Raw genomic sequence first — 19,532 nt, 5'->3', positions numbered from 1 at the left:
CGCTGTGTATACAGAAATTAAACTGCAACAACAGCTTGTGCGGAATTACTGCTGTTTGTGATGTCATTCTTTGTGTCTTAAAGGCACAGCGTGGAAGGAAAAGAGAGGCTGTAAATGGTGATGTAAAAACGGTGCGAGTCTTACAAAATGACTTCCAGAGGAAAGAGACGCAGCAGTGACGGGTGTTTAACTCTTCTTGGCCGAGCGAATCTGAGCAGTCGCGGTTTGACGTATTAGCATCGACTGCACATGTATTTAAATGAAGTGCATCAGTGACTTTGAAAGCAGCTTGTGATGCCTGATTAGACAGAGATGACACAGGTCAGTTTCTGTGATTGATCGCTGGGTTTAAACCAGAAAGAAAAGCATCATTAGCATCACGCATTACTCTAATAATGTTAAAATAAAAAGAGCTCAATGAACTGTGATTGTTTGTTGTACCTAAAACCTCCAGATGTTATTGTTGGACTATACGAGATACAATATGATTTAAACAAAGGAGAATTCCAAAAATAATTTAATCACACGGTTCCGGAGCACTAGGCTGGTTTAGCGCTGGCCTCGTCACTTGTTGATCACTGGTGATGCCTAATTTTTAATATTGTTTATAAAGATATTCATTTACACATTTGCAGCTGTTCAACTCATATTTAATATTTAAACCTGATGTAATAATATTATCGTGTTTGAAAGAGCTGGATGTATATCTCCAGAGACTCCAAAGGGAGAAACACTTAGAAGTACTTTAAATATTTAACAACACAGCAATATTCCTAATGTCCAGGTTTTTCTGGTCTTCGGGAGCACACTGTTAACACAGATGAGCTCGAAGCAGATGCAGAGTGTATAAACGGATCTCTGAGCTGCTTTGAACACAATGCTTTCATCTCGACGCCCGGCCAGCACGGTGAGTTCTGGACTTAAACAATGGCTGGATATTCACTTTGAGGCCTACTGAATTCTGACTGGCAGTCTTAGCCTCTGGCAGAAAACTCGTCCCATGGTGCTTTCAAAGCATGCGCTCCTCTCATGCCATCAGTACAGAGAGAAGGCTTTGATTCCTGGAGTAAGAATTCTACATCAATGCTGAAGAACATCCTTTCTGTGTGTCAATATTCTCACACAGCGCAGCCTCATCACATCCCACCAGCCTCCGTAAAACTCTTTAAGCATTCCTAAATATTCCCGCAGGGGTCCTGGAAGCGTTAATGTGATTACGTTAATCATGATCTACCTGTGAAATAACCAATCTGAGGTATGGTAGGTTTATTTAGTGATGGCCTGATGCTGCTGTCAATGTAAGATCAACATCGAACCCTGGGCCAAGGCTGAAGATCCTTCCTTTAAACAGATTTACATAGTTTTTAAAACCCGGCACCAGCTCTGGGGCAGAGGGTCCCACACATACTCAAGCAGGACGCCGAGAGATCAGTGACATTTTGATGAAAACGTCTCATTATTCAGTTTTACAAAACTGAATCTTTTGGATATTCCTTTATGAAATGAATCAGAGTGTCTCTGTAAAGCTGCTAGATGCAAATGAGGTCTGTTCTGGTTGGCTGTGCTTCAGCCTGGATGGAAACAGTGATCTGATGCTTTTGAAATGCAAATATAAGCAATATATTTTAATAGATGATTTGATTTTAATAATGTGACACTGACATTGAGGACGGAGTCATCACTTTGATTCCTCTTCTGTTTCTGTCACTGTACTCTTAATGTTTTTATGTTTCTATTTTTTTTTATATTTTTCTTTATGTCTATATTGTTGAATGCTCTTTATTTCAGTTTTTTTCTTGGTGTTGATCTTTGATCTGTATCTGCTGAATCCTGAGCTCAGAGGGTACAGTCTGTTACAGTCATCACCCTATGCCCCCGTCCAGGTTCACGTTAATAACGAGTAAATAGAAAGCAGTGTAAACGCCTTTCAAGGCTGAAGAGTGTGTGTTGGGGTGGGGTGTTGGGTGGGGGTGTTGGTTAATTATGAATGCGCATGGTGCATTATTGAACAGTGTCACTTTTTGCATCTTTCCGGTTCAGCTGATGAAATATTACGTCGATTATGATTTTCTCCTCAGGTCGCTGGGCAGCACAGGGATGGCTCTGAGATGCAGTGTGTTTTTTAAAGAAGTGTGTTAGGATCTGCTCGGCTGGTTCGGCCCATTTCATTAATGAGGCACAAATTGTTGGCCCTTAATTCCATTGGTGTTGGGCTTTTGTGGTGTTTTAAAAATGGACAGGTGCTGCTCTTTGCGAACGCTTGCTGTGTTTATCAGTCATCTCTGATCCCAGAACTTATTGACAATCACGTTTCTGCTCAGGGTTAAAAAGGTTTAACTTTGGACTAATTTCAGCATCGCTGGAGTATTTCTGCTTCTGATTAGAATGTAATTATAGATGCTCAGATGTTTGAACTTGTGGTGGACGTCTGTACACCAGTGAAATAGTGAGTTCTAGAGTTTGTCTCGGGTCTTTGTGCCTCAGTGGTCGACACCATTTTTCTCCTGAGACACCAGCTCTGGGTTTGAAGACATTTCATCTTTCAGTCATTCATGTCAGTAAAGGTGTGTAAGTGTAGAATCCATGCTTGTTGTTGATTGGGGAAGGGTTTTGTGTGTTTGAAGGGGGTGTGTTTGTCAGGGCTAGAGTTATATATCCCAGTCCTATCGTTGGATTCGTTGTGAGATTCTGGAGTGTGTGGAGCAGCCGGGGCATTCCAGTTGGGAGGAAACAGCCCTTAGTGTGAGATCGTTCTTTCTGAGGCTTTCACACGTTTGATGAGAGGGTGGTCAGGAGTGGTGTGGGTGGTCAGATCCCCAAATGAGCATGGGGCGGATGCTGCGTGAGCTGGAAGATCATTGGTTTGATTCCCACAACCAGCAGGAAAATTGGGGGAAGCACTGCCTAATCCCTCAAGATCTATGGCTGAGGGCCCTTGAGCTAGACACCAAACCCCAATAAAAGCCCAAATGCCCACATTTACAGAATGATACAGTAGGGGTTAAGAGACGAGGTATATAAGGTACAAAGTGTAACTTGCATTAACTTCTCAATGTGTTTCATTATATTGCCTTGATAGTAGCGGCTAAAAGCAGAGCTGGTCCAGGCCGTACTAGACAGTATAAAAACAAAAGCGTATGTTCGCTTTTCACTTTTCTGCTTCAAATTTTGGTTCATGATACTGTCGTGCTGCATGGCTTTTAAAGTTGTGGAGAGCAGCTGCGTGGCAACGTTCGTATAATTTATTAACAATCCAACCTCGAAAAGAACAGTCATAGATAGTGTTTTTTCCTCTTTTCATGTCCTGAAGGATAGTTTCACTTTATCCCCTGATACAATAAAGGCCTTGGCATAAATTCGCGAGGGCTGGGCGAACTGAGAGCGCCTTCGCAATCTTTGCAAGGTCGCATATTTTCCTGCAGTTTCATTTTACCTGTCATGTATTCTTCTCTCCGACATGAATGACATTCACTTAACCTCTTTACGTATGCAAATCTTTTATTTTTGATAGGCTACTCTCAGTACAAAGCGTGTTAAACATGAGTGCAACAGAAGTAATGGCCTTTACGTAACAAGCACATATTTTGAATGTCTATGGCCATTTCGATATGTCAACAGAATAATTGGTTATATCGCATATACATTCACATGCATGTACATATATCGTTATATTATATAATAACTGTTTTGTTTTTAAATATATATATATATATATTCCATTCGGCGGCGAATTTAAAGCCTTGCACCGGACTCGTAGATGAAGGATGAGCTTCTCTTGTTACGCAAACTCCACGATGATGAAAACGGGTCATTTCTTCGCATCAGATCGAGGAAAGGGAATGAAAGAATGCGTTGTGAAAGCTGCTTTCATTTCTGTTAATGAGCAAGAGCGTCCTCACTGCCAGCATTCACAAGTTATTTTAGTATCAATTACTCCAGCGTGTAACTTTACAGATGGCGCCATATGCTGCGAATTGCCACATAAAGGCCTGCTGTAATACGACGCGGCAGTGTTTACAACAGTTTCCCTTTGTTTGCTTATCAGTCTTGGCTCGGCACGCTTTCGCTCGAGTGGCTGCACCTTAGTGAATAATACTTTGCAAGTGAAAGCCTCTGAAGCAGAGAGAGGGTGGAAACCGCTGCGATTTGAAACCTTGTTAGTAATTTATGAAGTGCTAAAACGCCGCGTCCCCGGGGGGAGCCGTGCCAGCTGTCACTGGCGAGACGATCACCGCCGAGCCGAGAGAAGACTGCGATAGTGGCACCAGAGCATCTCCAATGAGCAGCGTTTAAACATCAACAAGCTCACAATTAGCAGCCGGGGACTCGCAGCAATTATTGCAGTTCTGAAGGTCTGTGGAGGGCAGACGCAGAAACCGCAGCTGCACGGGACCACCGCCAAAATGGCTGTCAATTGCAAAAATGATTGAATCGCATTATGAGGATTTTCTGATCTGACATGTTGCATATATATATATTATTGCTTTATTTCCCAAAATATGTCTTTCAATATTCTATTTGTTCAGTGTTTATTTATATTTAATTAAATAATATTATTTAATAATTATTTAATTATAGGCTGATTTATTGATTGATTGATTGATTGATTGATTGTATGGAAAAATGTTGAACAATGATCAATAATTTTGATTCAGGTGTGATTATAGGTAAAAATTAAAAAACAAAATTAGAAAAATAATGATTATAATTTACTGTTCTGGTTTGGACTGTATATAACTGGCTGTAGACCACGCGTTCCCCTCGCGTCTTCGTGAAGAGCTGTGCTGTGTGTTGTAGTGACCATTAAACTCATCTGGGTCTTGTTCTTTGTTCTGTCTCCACAGTTTTCGGTGAAGATCTACGTTCCAGCTTATATTTTGTCAATGCATCTCTGCAAGAGGTAGTGTTCTCCAGCACTACAGGGGCGCTGGTGCCGTGTCCAGCGGCGGCCGTGCCCCCGGCAACGCTACGCTGGTACCTCGCCACCGGAGAGGAGATCTACGATGTGCCAGGCATCCGCCATGTGCATCCAAACGGCACGCTGCAAATCTACGGCTTCCTCCCCTCCAGCTTTAGTAACCTAATCAATGACAATACCTACTATTGCACAGCCGAGAATCCGTCAGGGAAGATCCGGAGCCAGGACTTACACATTAAAGCCGGTGAGCACTTTCACTAACACTTTCAAAGTCATTACCAGCGATCCTGTCTTCACCATCCTTTTTTTTACTTATCAGCATTAATATTCTCTTATTACTAACCCTTGTGACTCTAGCACTAGGCCTGGGACTGGAGTGGGGGGTGGGGGGGGGTTTGCAGTGCTCCTGCGGTTGCCACTGTGTGATACACTTTACCATCATCACTTCATCAGAAATGCGCAGAGTGTTGTGGGTGTGGGAGAGAAGAAAAACACTGAAATATTAATGTGGGTCTGCGCGGTCAGTCGTGCAGAATGAAGACAATGCTGAAATTTGGGTCAGTTTTTCTGTGCACCTCTGAATTAACCGTTCGGATCAAGCACAGGGTTCTTCTTATTAAACTCACAGCCACAGCACAAAACATTTAACACAGTCACTCACTGCAGAACGGCACAGTACATTCACCTGAGACTGTGCCCAATTACTAAGCTTTCATTCATTCATTCATTCATTCATTCATTCATTCATTCATTGTCTGTAACCCTTATCCAGTTCAGGGTTGCGGTGGGTCTGGAGCCTACCTGGAATCATTGGGCGCAAGGCAGGAACACATCCTGGAGGGGGCGCCAGTCCTTCACAGGGCAACTCTCACACACATATTTCCAACATATTCCAACTGCTTTTTTTGGCACAGTGTTTTTTAACAGTTCTCACATTTTGTGTTTTAATAACAATTAATAATAATTAATTGGTTGCAATAAAAAATGTTGAGTTCTGACAAAAGACCCTGCCACTGAAGTTTAGCAGGTCTGGGTCAGTATTTGGATGGGGGACCTCCTCCTAGGGGATCCAACAGGGGGCGCTGTCACTGTGGCCTGTGTGGGTGCAGTGAGGGGAAAACTGTACTGAATAAACAGTGCCGTCCTTCAGATTAGCCGTAAAACCGAGGTGCTGAGATTAGTAAAGACCTCAGGGGCATCTTCTGGAACAGAGTCCTAAATCTGCCCCTGTGGTTCCTGTCTTTGTCCTCCCGAACATCCTCGTCTTCAATAAACCACTATGTCTCTCCCGCTCATCTCCTCTCGACCTAATCGCTGGTGTGTGGTGAGGTGACTGGAGCATCGTCCAGGGGGAGGTTGGGAATTCAAGGATCTGGAAAAGCAATGGAAAACAGTTTTGGGAATCTAGAGCAGCACCAGGGAAGTAGAGCTCTCATTCAGCTGCTGATACTATCATTGATAAAACAGTAATCTGTGCGTTAAGTTCTGTTAACATATTACTATTAAATTTTAAGAAGTCCCTGCCATCCTGCGATTCTGAGAGAGTGCTGCATGAAGTATCTGATCTATCAGTGGCTAATTTTACATTGTAACCCTGTTAACGTGCTTCCTGCTCTGTTGCAGTATTTCGGGAACCGTACACGGTCCGAGTGGCGGACCAAAGAGTCATGAGAGGCAATACAGCGGTCTTCAAGTGCATTATTCCGGCCTCGGTGGAGGAGTATGTCGCTGTCGTATCATGGGAGAAAGACACTGTCTCACTCGTCTCAGGTAAGAAGCTGTGGTTCTAGATATTTAAGGTTCTCGGGCAGATTCTCTTTTTTTGTCATTTTCTTTGTTGGGTTTGACACGAGGGAGGAGAGTTTGGAGGCTGTTAGGGAGGAGTTCTAAGAGACTCTGCTTGGAGAAGAGAGGTAGAGAGGGATGTGACGTTATCTCTGATTAAAACTGAATGGAGAGGGGAGGGTTCACAGGGCATGGAGTGTGAAACAGGAGTTTTGGGTGAGGACCTCCACTGGAGTTATTCAAGTTGTGATTTGAGGGTTTGTGATTTGAGGATATTGTCTGCAAAGCAAAGACAGCTGTAATAATATCAGAGCTGAGTGTTAGAGACGGTGGTGTGGAAGTAAAAAAGATTTAAGACTTACTGATAAGACACATCTAAATTTCAGCTGAATGATCTTACCACGTCTTTACAGGAGTGTCTAAATGAAGGCTGAGCGCAGGAGTCTGGAACTTTCAGGAGTTCAGTCTCTGTGAGGGTAGTACTCACACTAAACACTCTTTGATGATCTCTTAAGATTTGGCCACAATTGATTTTTTCTCTGTGTGAATTTATTTAGAATTAAAAATAAAAACAGGTTTATAACCTGAAGTTCTCCTCTCCATCTCTGCCGCTTCAGACGATCAGCAGCTCCTCCACTGGACACTGGTGATTTTCAAGAAAATCACAGAGAAGATGAAATGCATAATTACAGAGCGGGGCTTGTCTTAATTAATGATCTGTGATTGAAAATATAATTACAATATGAATTACCTCTCAGAATAAGGACTCGTGAGTGGTCATTTGAAGCATGGCCTGCTTTAAATGTGAATGAACGCGGCCTAATGATGTCACTAACTTACCATTAACCTGTCATGAATTTTAAAATCGGACGGCGACGGGTGCTTTCGAATTCATGACCATGCGCCTGTATCAGCCCATCAATCCCCCCCACCTCCAACTCCCTCGCTCTCGTGAGCTTTTGATAAACAGTTGACCACGCTAATGAAGAGATGAAAGCGGCTGTGGGTGAAAGGGATGCGTGTGTTCTGAGTCCGCTCTAATGCATCGCACCAGCGCCATTTGTGATTCTGTGGCTTTTTTGAGGCGAAAGCTGGAGCTGAATATAGAAAATAACGAGGGGTGGAGTAGCCCCTCCACCTCTGCCTCCTCCCTCCTCTGCTGCCTTTATTCCCAGGCCTTTGTGCTCTTTGTAGGCGAATTCACCCATTTGATCTGGTTTTATTGTTCTGGCCGGAGTGCTGGAATACAGACGCTGATGTGATCTTTTCTGAGGATTCTGTCTAAAATTCTGTCTAAAACACTGTATCAGGATTGGTTCAGGTTTAAACGATGACCTTCACTTTGTCATTCAAAGATCTGAATGAGGAACAGCCAATCAGAATGCAGGATATTTATAACCACAAGCAGAATCTATCCCGCAGAGCAGTGGCCCATGGCACAGATTGAGACCCTCAGATGTTAGAGTTTCCCACCTCCTCCAGTCGGAATGTGGTGGTCTCAGTGGGAGTGGGAGTGGAAGTGAGGGATGGACTCTGATCCGGATCATTAGAGGATTTTTGGGCCGCATGTAAATGCAGACAATGGCAGTTTAGTTTGAACCATTTACTGAGTTCTTGACTGTATCTGGTCGCCTTGAACCTGTCACATCAAGAATTCTGTATTTTGGGAGGTGTTCACTACGCAGTGTGGAGTCCAAGTGGTTTCTGGCATCTGGGGAAAGATGTGGTTGTTCTTCTGTTCTGATCCCCTCAACCCTTTTAATTTATTTGCAAGTGTCAGAAAGGAAAATAAAATCCCCTACTGCACCTTTAAACCCATTTGCGGCAGCCGTGAGGAACCAGCCGATGACAGAACCGTCTGCGCAGGCTAGCAGCTACAAGAAGGGAGCTAATCTTTAATAAGCGCTGATGGGGTTTAGGTGTGTTGCCATTTGGCTCTGCTCATCAGAGAGGGACCATTCCTGAGCTTATGGATCACACCACACTGGAGCGCTGGACGTGGGCCAGGCCTGAGATGGCAGCGCTCCAAACGGTAGATTAGTAATAAGCGTGGCCAGAGCTAATTAAGCTGGAACAACCAATTAATTTTGGTTTATAAACTCCTGTAGGTTTGGCCTGGTGTTTACCCGCGGTGCTCTGTACTGGGCTCGGGGGCAGCTGCTTGGGGCCAAGATGAGGAACCCGTATGTTCTGATTCAGAAGTGTTTTGGAGGAAGAGCAAATCAGGACTCGGCAGGATCCAATATTGTTCTAATATTGGAGTTTAGGAAACAGCAGAGAGCCGTGTTCTCATTCTCCACAGACACCACAGGGTGGGGTTATGCAGGCTGAGTTATTAAAACTGTGTCAGTGTTCTGGACCTGACCTGTATATGTACAGTCCGGTCTGGTCCAAATTAAGTAAAATATTTGTCCCATTCTGCTTTGCTTGGCTTTTCTACTCCAGTTCTGTGTGTGAGATCATGCCCAGTGACTGATAGGACTCCCATCTTTGTCCTGATAAACACTGACCAACAAACACTGACCCTTCTGGCGCATTCCCTCTCCCCTGTCCTCTCAGCCCCCAGCTGTAACTTCTGTGTGGAGATGTTCCGGAGGGGTCCAGTTCTGTGGTGTCGGGTCAGGATCCATGGACACTCCGAAAACAGTGTCAGGAGGGGGTGTGGCACACAGAGAGAGTGATGTGCCTCTTTCACATATGAACTCCGGAGAATTTCTAGAGAAACTTAGGAGTATCGGGTCCAGAGATGTCCCAGAGTGGTTGTTCCCACATGCAGAGCACAGCGGGGTTTTCTGACTCAGATGTGCACTCACAATGGGAAATCAAACACATTCTTTAAGCACGGGGCAGTGCCTGTGCAACGCGTGCAGGAGAAACTCAGAAAGGTTCTGGGACAAAATGTAGTTGCGTTCACACATACAGCCCTTCCGGGTAAACTTGGAAGGATCCGATACCATTGTTGAATTAATAAACCATATACCTCACCTTGTGGGAGAGACATAAGACATACGTATTGACTTAAACATCCATCCATCCATTATCTGTAACCGCTTATCCAATTTTAGGGTCACGGGGGGTCCAGAGCCTACCTGGAATCATTGGGCGCAAGTCGGGAATACACCCTGGAGGGGACGCCAGTCCTTCACAGGGCAACACAGACACACACACACATTCACTCACACACTCACACCTACGGACACTTTTCGAGTCGCCAATCCACCTGCAATGTGTGTTTTTGGACTGTGGGAGGAAACCAGAGCACCCGGAGGAAACCCACGCGGACACGGGGAGAACACACCACACTCCTCACAGACAGTCACCCAGAGGAAACCCACGCAGACACAGGGAGAACACACCACACTCCTCATAGACAGTCACCCAGAGGAAACCCACGCAGACACAGAGAGAACACACCACACTCCTCACAGACAGTCACCCGGAGCGGGAATCGAACCCACAACCTCCACCATGCCGCCCTGACTTAAATATTACCAACAAAAATATTAACAAAATTAACACAGATTAACACAAATATAGTAAAATGCTATTTATTTGTCACTGGAATGAACAGTTGTACAGAACCTTGGCACAACAGAGTCAAACATCTTAAACTAGATTAGAATAAATATAATGTATCAATCAAAAACAGAAATAAGTAGCTTCGCTTTGTCAAACACACAAACAATCAAAAATCTATTTTATTTTTAAATATTTAGTGTAGACAGAAATCCAAAATAAAATCTAGCAACTGAACCTGAGAATAAACAAAGACCTTAGTCAAATACAATCAGTAATCAAACATTGCAAGCATGCAAATAATAAATAATAATAATAACAGTAATAATGTAATTTATATAGCGCTTTTCAAAAAGTACCCAAAGTACTTACAATATTAATGCACAGTACAAAGAACATCAAAAGACATAACAATACAAAGAGTACAAAACAACACACACATAAAAAAAATAAATAAATCGAATGTGAATAGCGTCCAGTGTGCAGCGTCGAGCCACAGGCTTTAAACGTGTCTCCTGATTGACTATCATTGTGAATAGTAGCAGTTTGACCACACCGGTATATATAAACGGTCCATCGGGTCGACGCAGCTGCAGAGTCTATACAGGATGTGCTCCCCCGGGCGTCACCAGGAGCAGTGGCAGAAAACCATCCCACAGCCAGCACCTGCACGCGCTCCTCCACCGAATCAGCAGCAGCTAGCTCCGATATTAGCAAACTGTCTTCCGCAAAGCAGTGGCAAAATGAGACAAACTCCTTCAGTCAACATCAGCCAAAGCCAACAACAGTGAGAGCAGAACATGAACCGCAGACAATGACAGCAGGTTTCTCCAATCTACAGACACAACCGAGAAAACCGGCAACACAGGCAGGAAGTTGCTGAAGAATAGTGATGGACATAGGGTCCTCTGGTCAGCAGGCCAGCCGTTAGCGTCAGAGATAGCAAATAGCTAACCTCTGGCCAGCAACAGAGACACCAGGACTCCACACAGACAGCTAGCCATTAGTTAAACACAACGACTGAACAACAAACAAAACACGAGTGAGATACGGGCAGAAGTGGCAGTCACCAGACAGATGGCAGCGTGCTCTGATCAGGCACTGATATCAGACAAAACTTTTAGTGCAATTCAAATATCGGTCTCATGGATCGGCCTATTTATTGGATACCAGATCCATCTCATTTTGTTAATATCAGGACTGATATCTGATCCTAATATCGAATTGGTGCATCCCTAGTCTGTGTGTGTGTGTGTGTTGGTCTGCAGTTAGAATGGTTTGTGTATTATTTTTTGCCAAAAATCTATGTGTAGATTTACAGCAGAGGGTTAAAAACATCATGTTTATTTGAAGTTCATGTAAAGGTTTTATTCATTTTAGATTTTATAAAATAATTTTGGTCATTTTGCCCAGAGTGTTTCCACAGTGTGGAGAGTGTAGTGGACATTTTCTGAGTGGACACTGCTGACCGCTCTGTTCCCCACAGTGTCAGTGTATTTCAGTAAAATGTGCTGAAATGGGAGACAGAGAGAAGAGAAAATACTGAATCGATACCCCCCCACACCACCACCCCTTTCTGCTGTACTTGTGTTGCCATGGCAACATGGTCAGGTTTTCCTGGGCCTCCCAGGGCAGGTGTAATAGTCTGTTTCTCTGAGCCGTATTCAGCGCCTTGCTCTGAAACGCCACTGCCATACAGACCCTTCTCAAGAATGGTGGTCCGTGTCCCTCTGAGTGTTTGTTTAAGGACCAACAAACACCTGAACATCCTCTTGTAGCTGATGTAGGTTTTGGCTGAGACACACAGCACTGAGGGCCTGTCCATTACCTCATTTTTGGTTGAAACTTAGGCAGCCATAACCATGTTTTATTTCCTAAAGCTCATTCTCAGAGGTGGGCTGCACGTTTCCTGCTGCTCTCAGTCCAGTAGACCCTGTTCTGTCAAGTACTGCTGAGGTCTGGTCTCTGGGGCTGTGTCCAGTCTTCTTAAAACACCAGCGTCTTCTTTAATCAGTTTTCAAATGTGTTCTTTTTGTGTTTTATTTTCCCAGTAAGTTTGACATCCTTTCAGACCCACATTTAGTTGTGTCTCAGTCTCTCAGTGGAAGGGTGGGCACAGTCTCCTATGGGTTTGTACGGTCTGATGGAAGGTTGGAGCTTGTTATCGGTTTCATCTTGATGCATAGAGTCATATTAGTTTTCTGTCATATTTTCATATAGATGTTAGTCGTGTCTAGTTCCCTGTCAGAAGAGAGAGTGAGAGAGAGAGAGAGAGAGAGAGAGAGAGAGAGAGAGAGGCAGCACTAGGAATGAAGCCTCTGTTTTCCTTCCGGAGTAATTAAGGGAAGCGAGAGGCTGTGTGTCCTGAGAGCAGCGCTCACTGAGCAAAGAGCTTTTGAAGCATCTCTGTGAAGGACCAGGGTCTCAGGCTGACGTCAGTGTCCTCGGCACTGGGACAGCACAGGGTGTTACTGCGTATGCCCCCCCCCCAGCCCCTTCACCCACACCCGAATAATGAACGCCTGCTGAATTATGAATACCTGCAGTTATAGCGGAAGATGCTTGGTGGAAAACAACCACGGACTCAACCACTTATAGGCTCCTCCATCTCCGTCCAAAATTTCATACCTTTCAATTGGGGAAGGACCCCCTCTGCTGACCCCAAGAATCGTTAAGTGGGTGTAGAGCTGAGTGAGTTGATCTTTTATTGTTATCAAGATGAACTTTGTGTGATTAAAAACCATAACTCTTTCCAGAGCATTTTGTGGAAATGATCATGACCTGAGGCGAATGGAACCGGTCCACCACTCCTCCTGTCTGCTCAAAGATGGTGAGGGTTCTAGGGGTGGGGTGGGGGGGCTTTTTCTAAAGTCCACTCTGATCTGCATTGCTCCAGAGAACCAGTGGTCTGACCCCCTCTTTGAACTCCTTACTGTCAGAGGACTCTAAACCCTCTCAGATGAAGACAATGACTGTGGTGTCGTCTGCGATCTGCTGGATTTGACAAAGGAGTCCTCGGAGGAGCAGTCATTGTGTAGTGAGTAGAGCAATAGGGGACTGCTGACTGTTAAACTCCTGGTGAGAGTTTTCCAAGGCTTCACTTTCTGCTCTTTGCCTGTGAGGGGCCACTGATGGGTGTCTGAGAAGAGGAGTCGACGATAGCTAAAAAGAAAAGTCAAAGTTAACATAATGTAGTACTCTGCTGAGACAGAGTCCATGGAGTAGATCTGGAATGAGCTGAAATCCAAGAGCAAAATTCTAGTGAACGACAGGTCGAGGTGGAGTTTAAGTCCCATGTTCATCATCTACAGACACTCTGCCCCGATGTGTAAACTGCATTGGGTCCTGCCAGGGGTTTGTTGTGTACTTTATATGAACCGGTCTCTCAGAGGGTCTCATGACGGCATATGTCAGGGCGATGGGTCTGTAGTTGTTTGGTCTAGTGATGGTGGTCTTCTTGGGAGTGAGGGAGTATCATCAGCTGTATCACAGCTCCAGTGATTGATTGAAGATTGTTGAAGACAGTTGCACGCTGGTCAGAAAGAAGGGTAAAACAAAGAACTACCCTGAAGCGGGTCTGTAGATGATGAACATGAGACTTCACGTTGAACTCAGATTCTAGCATTTTGTCCACAACCATTTCACATCAAACCCATCCAAAGGGTTTGTCAGAATCACAGCTACTACACTGTGTGAAATTTAAGGAATGGGTTGAAATTTAAACGTCATTTAAACATGTTTTTTGTCGTATTACAACATGAAAACCAGATTGACCTGAGATCTGCACATGACGCTTTGAAACAACACCCACCCCCCCCCACACACACACCCCAATACCTACAGACAGACGCACACACACACATACACTGAAACACTGTATTAACACAAGCAGAAGTGAGTGTGGAAGGCTGAATGCCTGGCGGACAGACAGAGCGGCGCAGAACTAGCGCTTCTTCTGAAGTGGGAGAGAAATCTATTTGCTTGTGGAAGCGGCTTGAATAATCCTTTAGTTACACTTGCCAGCTGTGAGCACAGATATGGTGCCGTGGATTTTTTTTTTTCTTTTTTTGCATGAATATCACGAGAAGGACAAAGCAGTAAAAGCGATAAGCGTGCGGCGCAGGGTCCTTTGCATAATCCAAGTTAATCCATAATCTGCACTCTTTAGAAAATATCAGTGAAATATAAGTGGGGGAAAACATTAATAAGTGCACACCGTTACGACAGCGATACAAAGCCTTTCCGTTTCCGGCCGGACCTGCGCTCCGGAACCTGCCCTCTGCTGAAGGTAAACAGGAACAGCTGGAACAGCTGTGTTTTCACCTCTGTCTGTAATTCTGCTCTGGAGATCTCAGACGGCACTGGGTTGAAGTGTGTCTCTGGCCTGAAGTCTCAATCGATACGGCCTTGGACGTGTCACCGCTGACGTCTTCAGGGGAGGGATGTGTCAGAGGACGTGATTGGACAGAGGACATGAATGGACAGAAGCCGTAAATATGTGCAAGGAGGATGGGAGAAGAGGAGGGGCTAGTGAAGCATAGGCTTCAATCTCCCTGTCTCTCTCTCTCTCTCTCTCTCTGTCTCTCTCTTCCTCAGCCTCCATCTTTGTGTTGTGTCTGAGATGGCAGAGGCTTCTTCTTGAGCCGACATTTTTCTGAGTCGATGAATGAAAGACTGATGATAGACCGTTTATTAGTTTTATCAGATTTTTATTTCTCCCTGAGGTCACACAGATCAGCCATAACATTAAAGCCACCTTCTTCTTTCAACACTATGTCCATTTAATCATTTCCACTGACCACACTGGTCACTAAAGGAGGATCAGCACAACACACACACACTCACATGCACTCACAAACACATACTCACACAACACACACACTCACACTAACGCTAACACACCATCACCACGTCAGTGTCCCTGCAGCACTTGAATGATCCACCATCCAGATCATACCTGCTCTGTGGGGGTCCTGTGGGGGTCCTGACCATTGGAGGACAGGGGTAAAGGGGGTTAACAAAGTATGCAGAGCAACAGACAGACTACAGGCTAATTGTAGTAAAATTAGAGAGTGACCGGATTTGACAGTGGGCTTTAACCACAGTTTTATTTATATTATATGAAGATATGGATATGCTGCAGGAAACGGCCTCTGAGTCTGTGAAAGACTGAATCTGTAGGCATTTTACACCTTTAAACACTGATTATACCATTGAATAATGAATGTATAATAAGAAGAATAAGAATAATGACAGAATTTAGAATTGGAATCTGTGAAGATCTTTGTCCTGCTTTTTATTTTTTAAAGGCTCCATTTATCAGTCCGTAAACAGAGCATTAAGGTTTAATTTCAGACGTGATGGAAGAATAATGTACAAAAGAAAGAGGAAAAATGGGGTTAAAATTTTATGTGTGTGACGCGCAGAAGAAAAGAACAGGGGAGGCGTACAGTACAAGAAAGGATGTGTTGTAAGCGCCTCTCTCTCTCTCGCTCTCACACCATAGAGCTGCACTGCATAATCGATGGCAGGGAGAGAGAGAGAGAGAGAGAGAGGTGTGAGTGCTGTAACCTCGGTCTGGGTGAGGACACTCCTATTTTTAAAAGGGGGAGGGGGGGCTCTGTTGCTAGGCTCTGGTGCAGAAAAAGGCCACTGTCCACACGGCTATTGTTCCTGAGAAAGCGGACCCCGTGTTGGGTGGGTTTTGGGGTGTTTTTTGGATGGAGGGAATAAAAGTGATGAACGGGATTAACATTGTCCCATTGTGTGTGTTTCTACACATGTAGCGCACAGTGATTATATTAACACAGCCAATAACAGTCAGCCCTGAAAACACACACACACACACACACACACACACACACACACACACACACACACAGAGCATATATAAATACTTTAGTTTTTTTATTATAATAATTATGTACTCATACAATTATTGTTTGTATTATTATTATTATTATTTATTATTATTATTAATGATAATAATAATATTGAATTAAATATATTAAATGTTAAATAATATTATCATTATTATTGATGTTAATCATAATGGTAATTATAATAATAGTTGTATAATAAATATTATTAAAATGTGTCAAAACGTTGGCAGTAAAAAATGAAATGTGTCAAAAACTATTTATTAATTGTCCTTATTGTTTTGTAGCATAATTATAAAATTTGGACAGGAGTACATAGGTTTTATGAATTTAAATTTCCATAAATCTAGCTCTGTCGTGTTCCTCCTTCTCTCCAGAGTCTCTTTGAGCTCAGAAAATGCTGAATACTTGTTGTGTATCAGAAATAATAAACACGTTAAATGTTTACTGCAAAAGTCTATATATCACTCATCAATTAGAAATACTGAGTGATCCAGATGTTCTAATGGTGTCCAACATACAAGACTTACACTGGTGTATAACATGTGTGTAGAAATTATTTGAAATATGTGCCCAGTTTTTCAGAATATATGTGTGTGTATAGATCATATTTCTGAACTGGTATATTATTACTCATTTATTTGCAATGCATTTCCATTTAATTTGGAAGAAATGAAATGCCTTTCCACCACCAACAATAACAACACTAACAATAAGAATGACTATGAAAAATAAAAACACATTTAAAAAGGAAATAAATATAGATCTCCTTTGAAAGCAGCTAAAGTCATTTTGTAAACCTCAAGTTCCAGGATTGTAATCTGAAAAGTAAACATATTATGAGGTAATCAGTGACATGGTAATTTGTGTTGTGGTGATGTGTGCCCTAGCAATGTGCAATTTTGTAATGTCTGATGTGGTAATGTGTGACATGGTAATCTGTGACAAGGTAGTGTGACATAGTAGCGTGATAAAGTTTGATGTGGTAATGTGGTAAATTGTGACATGGTAACAAGTGACAAGGGAACATGTGACATAGTAATGTGTGGCATGGTCATCTACGACACAATAATCTGCAATGTGTTAATGTGTGACATAGTAATATGTGACGTGGTAAAGCAGTAAAATGTGACGTGGTAATCTGAGAAGTGGTAACATGTGATGTAGTACGTAGTAATCTGACATGTGATAACGTTACATAGTAATGTGTAATGTGATAACCTGTGATGTGGTAATGTGATGTAGTAACGTGACTGTTGTGTAGGAGTTGTTGTGTAACAGTCGTGTAAGGCTGTTCTCACTTATTTTCACTTTCAGCAGTTACATGATCAGCATTATTGGCATTGGCAGTAGGTGTATTAGCAGTAACAAGATTAGCAGTGGAAAAATTAGCAGTAGTTGTGTTAGCAGTTGCATTGTTAGCGTTGTTAGCAGTAGCAGTGGTAGTGGTAGCACGATAAGCAGTTGTGGTGTTAGCTCTATTAGGAGTAGCTGTGTTAGAGTAACGTGAGCAGTAGCTATTTTAGCGGTGTTAGATTTAGCAGGGTTAACAGTATTGGTGTTAGCAGTAGCAGTGTTAGCATGGTTACCATGGTTAGTAGCTGTGTTAACAGTAGAAGGGTTAGCTGTAGTGATGTTAGCTGTGTTATCAGGGTTAAAATTTGTGGGGTTAAAGGGTCTGTTGTGGTAGTTGTGTCAGGGTACACTGTGTGCTGCTTGCTATACTCTATTACTCTGTTAGCTTAGTTGTGCAGTGCTGTGTGTCTGACGAAATCTGCCATTAGCGCTGTTTGTGTGTCTCTTCTCCCGGCCCTGGGGGGGGGGGGGGGGGGGGGGCATTGTTGCTGCTCTATTCCCTGTGCCCTCCCGATCTTCCTCAACTCCTTCTGTGAAAATGCTCTAATATTACCCCCACTGTGTTGATAGTGCTATGTTGAGGTTTATTTGTATTTTTCCAATATGTATATATTTGGTGTTTGTATGCGTGGTGCTGGTATGTATGTAGAGCTGGTGTTTGTGTGTGTGTGTGTGTGTGTGTGTGTGTAGTGTGTATGTTTGTGTAGATCTGGTGTTTGTGTGTGAGTGTATGTGTGTCAGGTCTGATTAGTGTTAACCCTTTAGGTGGCGTGTGGTTTGTGCGTCACGGTTTCTCTCAGCTCATCTCAGTTTCTCTCAGCTTGTCTCAGTTTCAGGAAGAACTGAACAGATTGGAGCAGGACGATGTTCCTCCTTCAAGGTCTCTGCCCTCTCCCGGGTGGTGGTGGTGGTGGGGGGGGGTCTGTTTCCCTGGAAACCATGTCAGGAGTCGACTGGGGGTGGGGTGGGGGGGCGCAGATGGATTGGTCTTTATCGGGTTACGGCATTGGCCGTTAAAAACTGAGCCAGTCTGTCACTCTCCTGACAAACCCAACACCCTCAGCCTCCTTAAAAGGATCCTGCAGCCACACACACACACCCTTAACCATGCTCTTTTACAGGGATTTAAGGTGGTATTTCTCTAATGGTATTTCTCTAATTTCTCCTGTTTATCTCCTGGGTTTTGGAAAAATCTGAGGCCACAGGGCAGAGCTGTGTCCACTGCCTCTGCAAAAAAATGTCTACAGTCTCAGTTTAGCACAGGGTTTTCTGGGATCGTAGGGATAACTTCCAGGAATCACTTCCAGGAATGGCTTTGAAGTCTCTGGGAGAACCGTAATGGTGTCTGTGATTTTTCTGCTGTTCTGCACTGGTCCTTGTCCGGCGCCAGAGCTCCGAGGTCATTACAGCCAGCAGCAGCCGCTGGCACACACTAATCTGACTAGCATATGGAGGCAGAAGGAATTAGCACCCCAGAAAAAAAGGAAATGAATTCCAGCCTCTCAGATGCTTAACTGGGGACAACAGTGGCCCAGGAACTGGAAGCTATCCTAGAGACAGATTCTGATTTCCTTAAGGTAAGATGGGATATCAGGGAACGGCGTGCCACCTATTACCGGTCAATGTCTGCGGAGTGAATTCGGTCAGCCCTGGATGTGAGGGCTGCTAAGTCAACGAAGGAGTGTTTAAACCGGTCGTTGACATCAAACAATAAAACAAATATTAAAATAAAATGTAAAAAAATCCTGACATTCCTTCTAACCTGCCGAGTCTGTTAACAACCGACCCATCCTTCAAGCATGTGGTTAGACTCCCCTGTGGTCAGCAGCCTGTGGGAATAGAGGCTTTACTCCTGGATCCATCTTAAGAAAGCAGAGCATGGTCTTTAAAAGACGCTCATGGGGAGGACGCTGATGTATCGGCGTGTCCCACCGGCTTCATCGTTTGGCCTCTTTTGACAATAATATATTTTTCCAGCTGGATTTGCATCAGTAAACAGGGCTTTTTAACGGCTAATCGGGATCTAATGAGCGCTCGAATTATGGAGAGCGCCTGGGTTCAAGCCTATTAGTTGCTTG

General features: G+C 43.8%; 1 protein-coding gene across 1 annotated transcript in view; it reads left to right on the top strand.

Annotated features, from left to right (window-relative positions):
• Window positions 1–19,532, top strand: part of LOC136679153 (cell adhesion molecule DSCAM-like) — a 90,786-nt gene that overhangs the window by 15,116 nt on the left and 56,138 nt on the right. Inside the window, exons 2-3 of the mRNA XM_066657492.1 lie at window positions 4,845–5,162; window positions 6,542–6,688. Of these exons, the coding sequence (XP_066513589.1) occupies window positions 4,845–5,162; window positions 6,542–6,688 (465 nt within the window). The remainder of the gene's footprint in view (window positions 1–4,844; window positions 5,163–6,541; window positions 6,689–19,532) is intronic.

This window comes from Hoplias malabaricus, chromosome Y, assembly GCF_029633855.1.
Source record: "Hoplias malabaricus isolate fHopMal1 chromosome Y, fHopMal1.hap1, whole genome shotgun sequence".
Lineage (NCBI taxonomy): Eukaryota > Metazoa > Chordata > Actinopteri > Characiformes > Erythrinidae > Hoplias > Hoplias malabaricus.
Note: the sequence above shows the minus strand (reverse complement) of the source record. Positions and strands in the feature narration are given on the sequence as shown.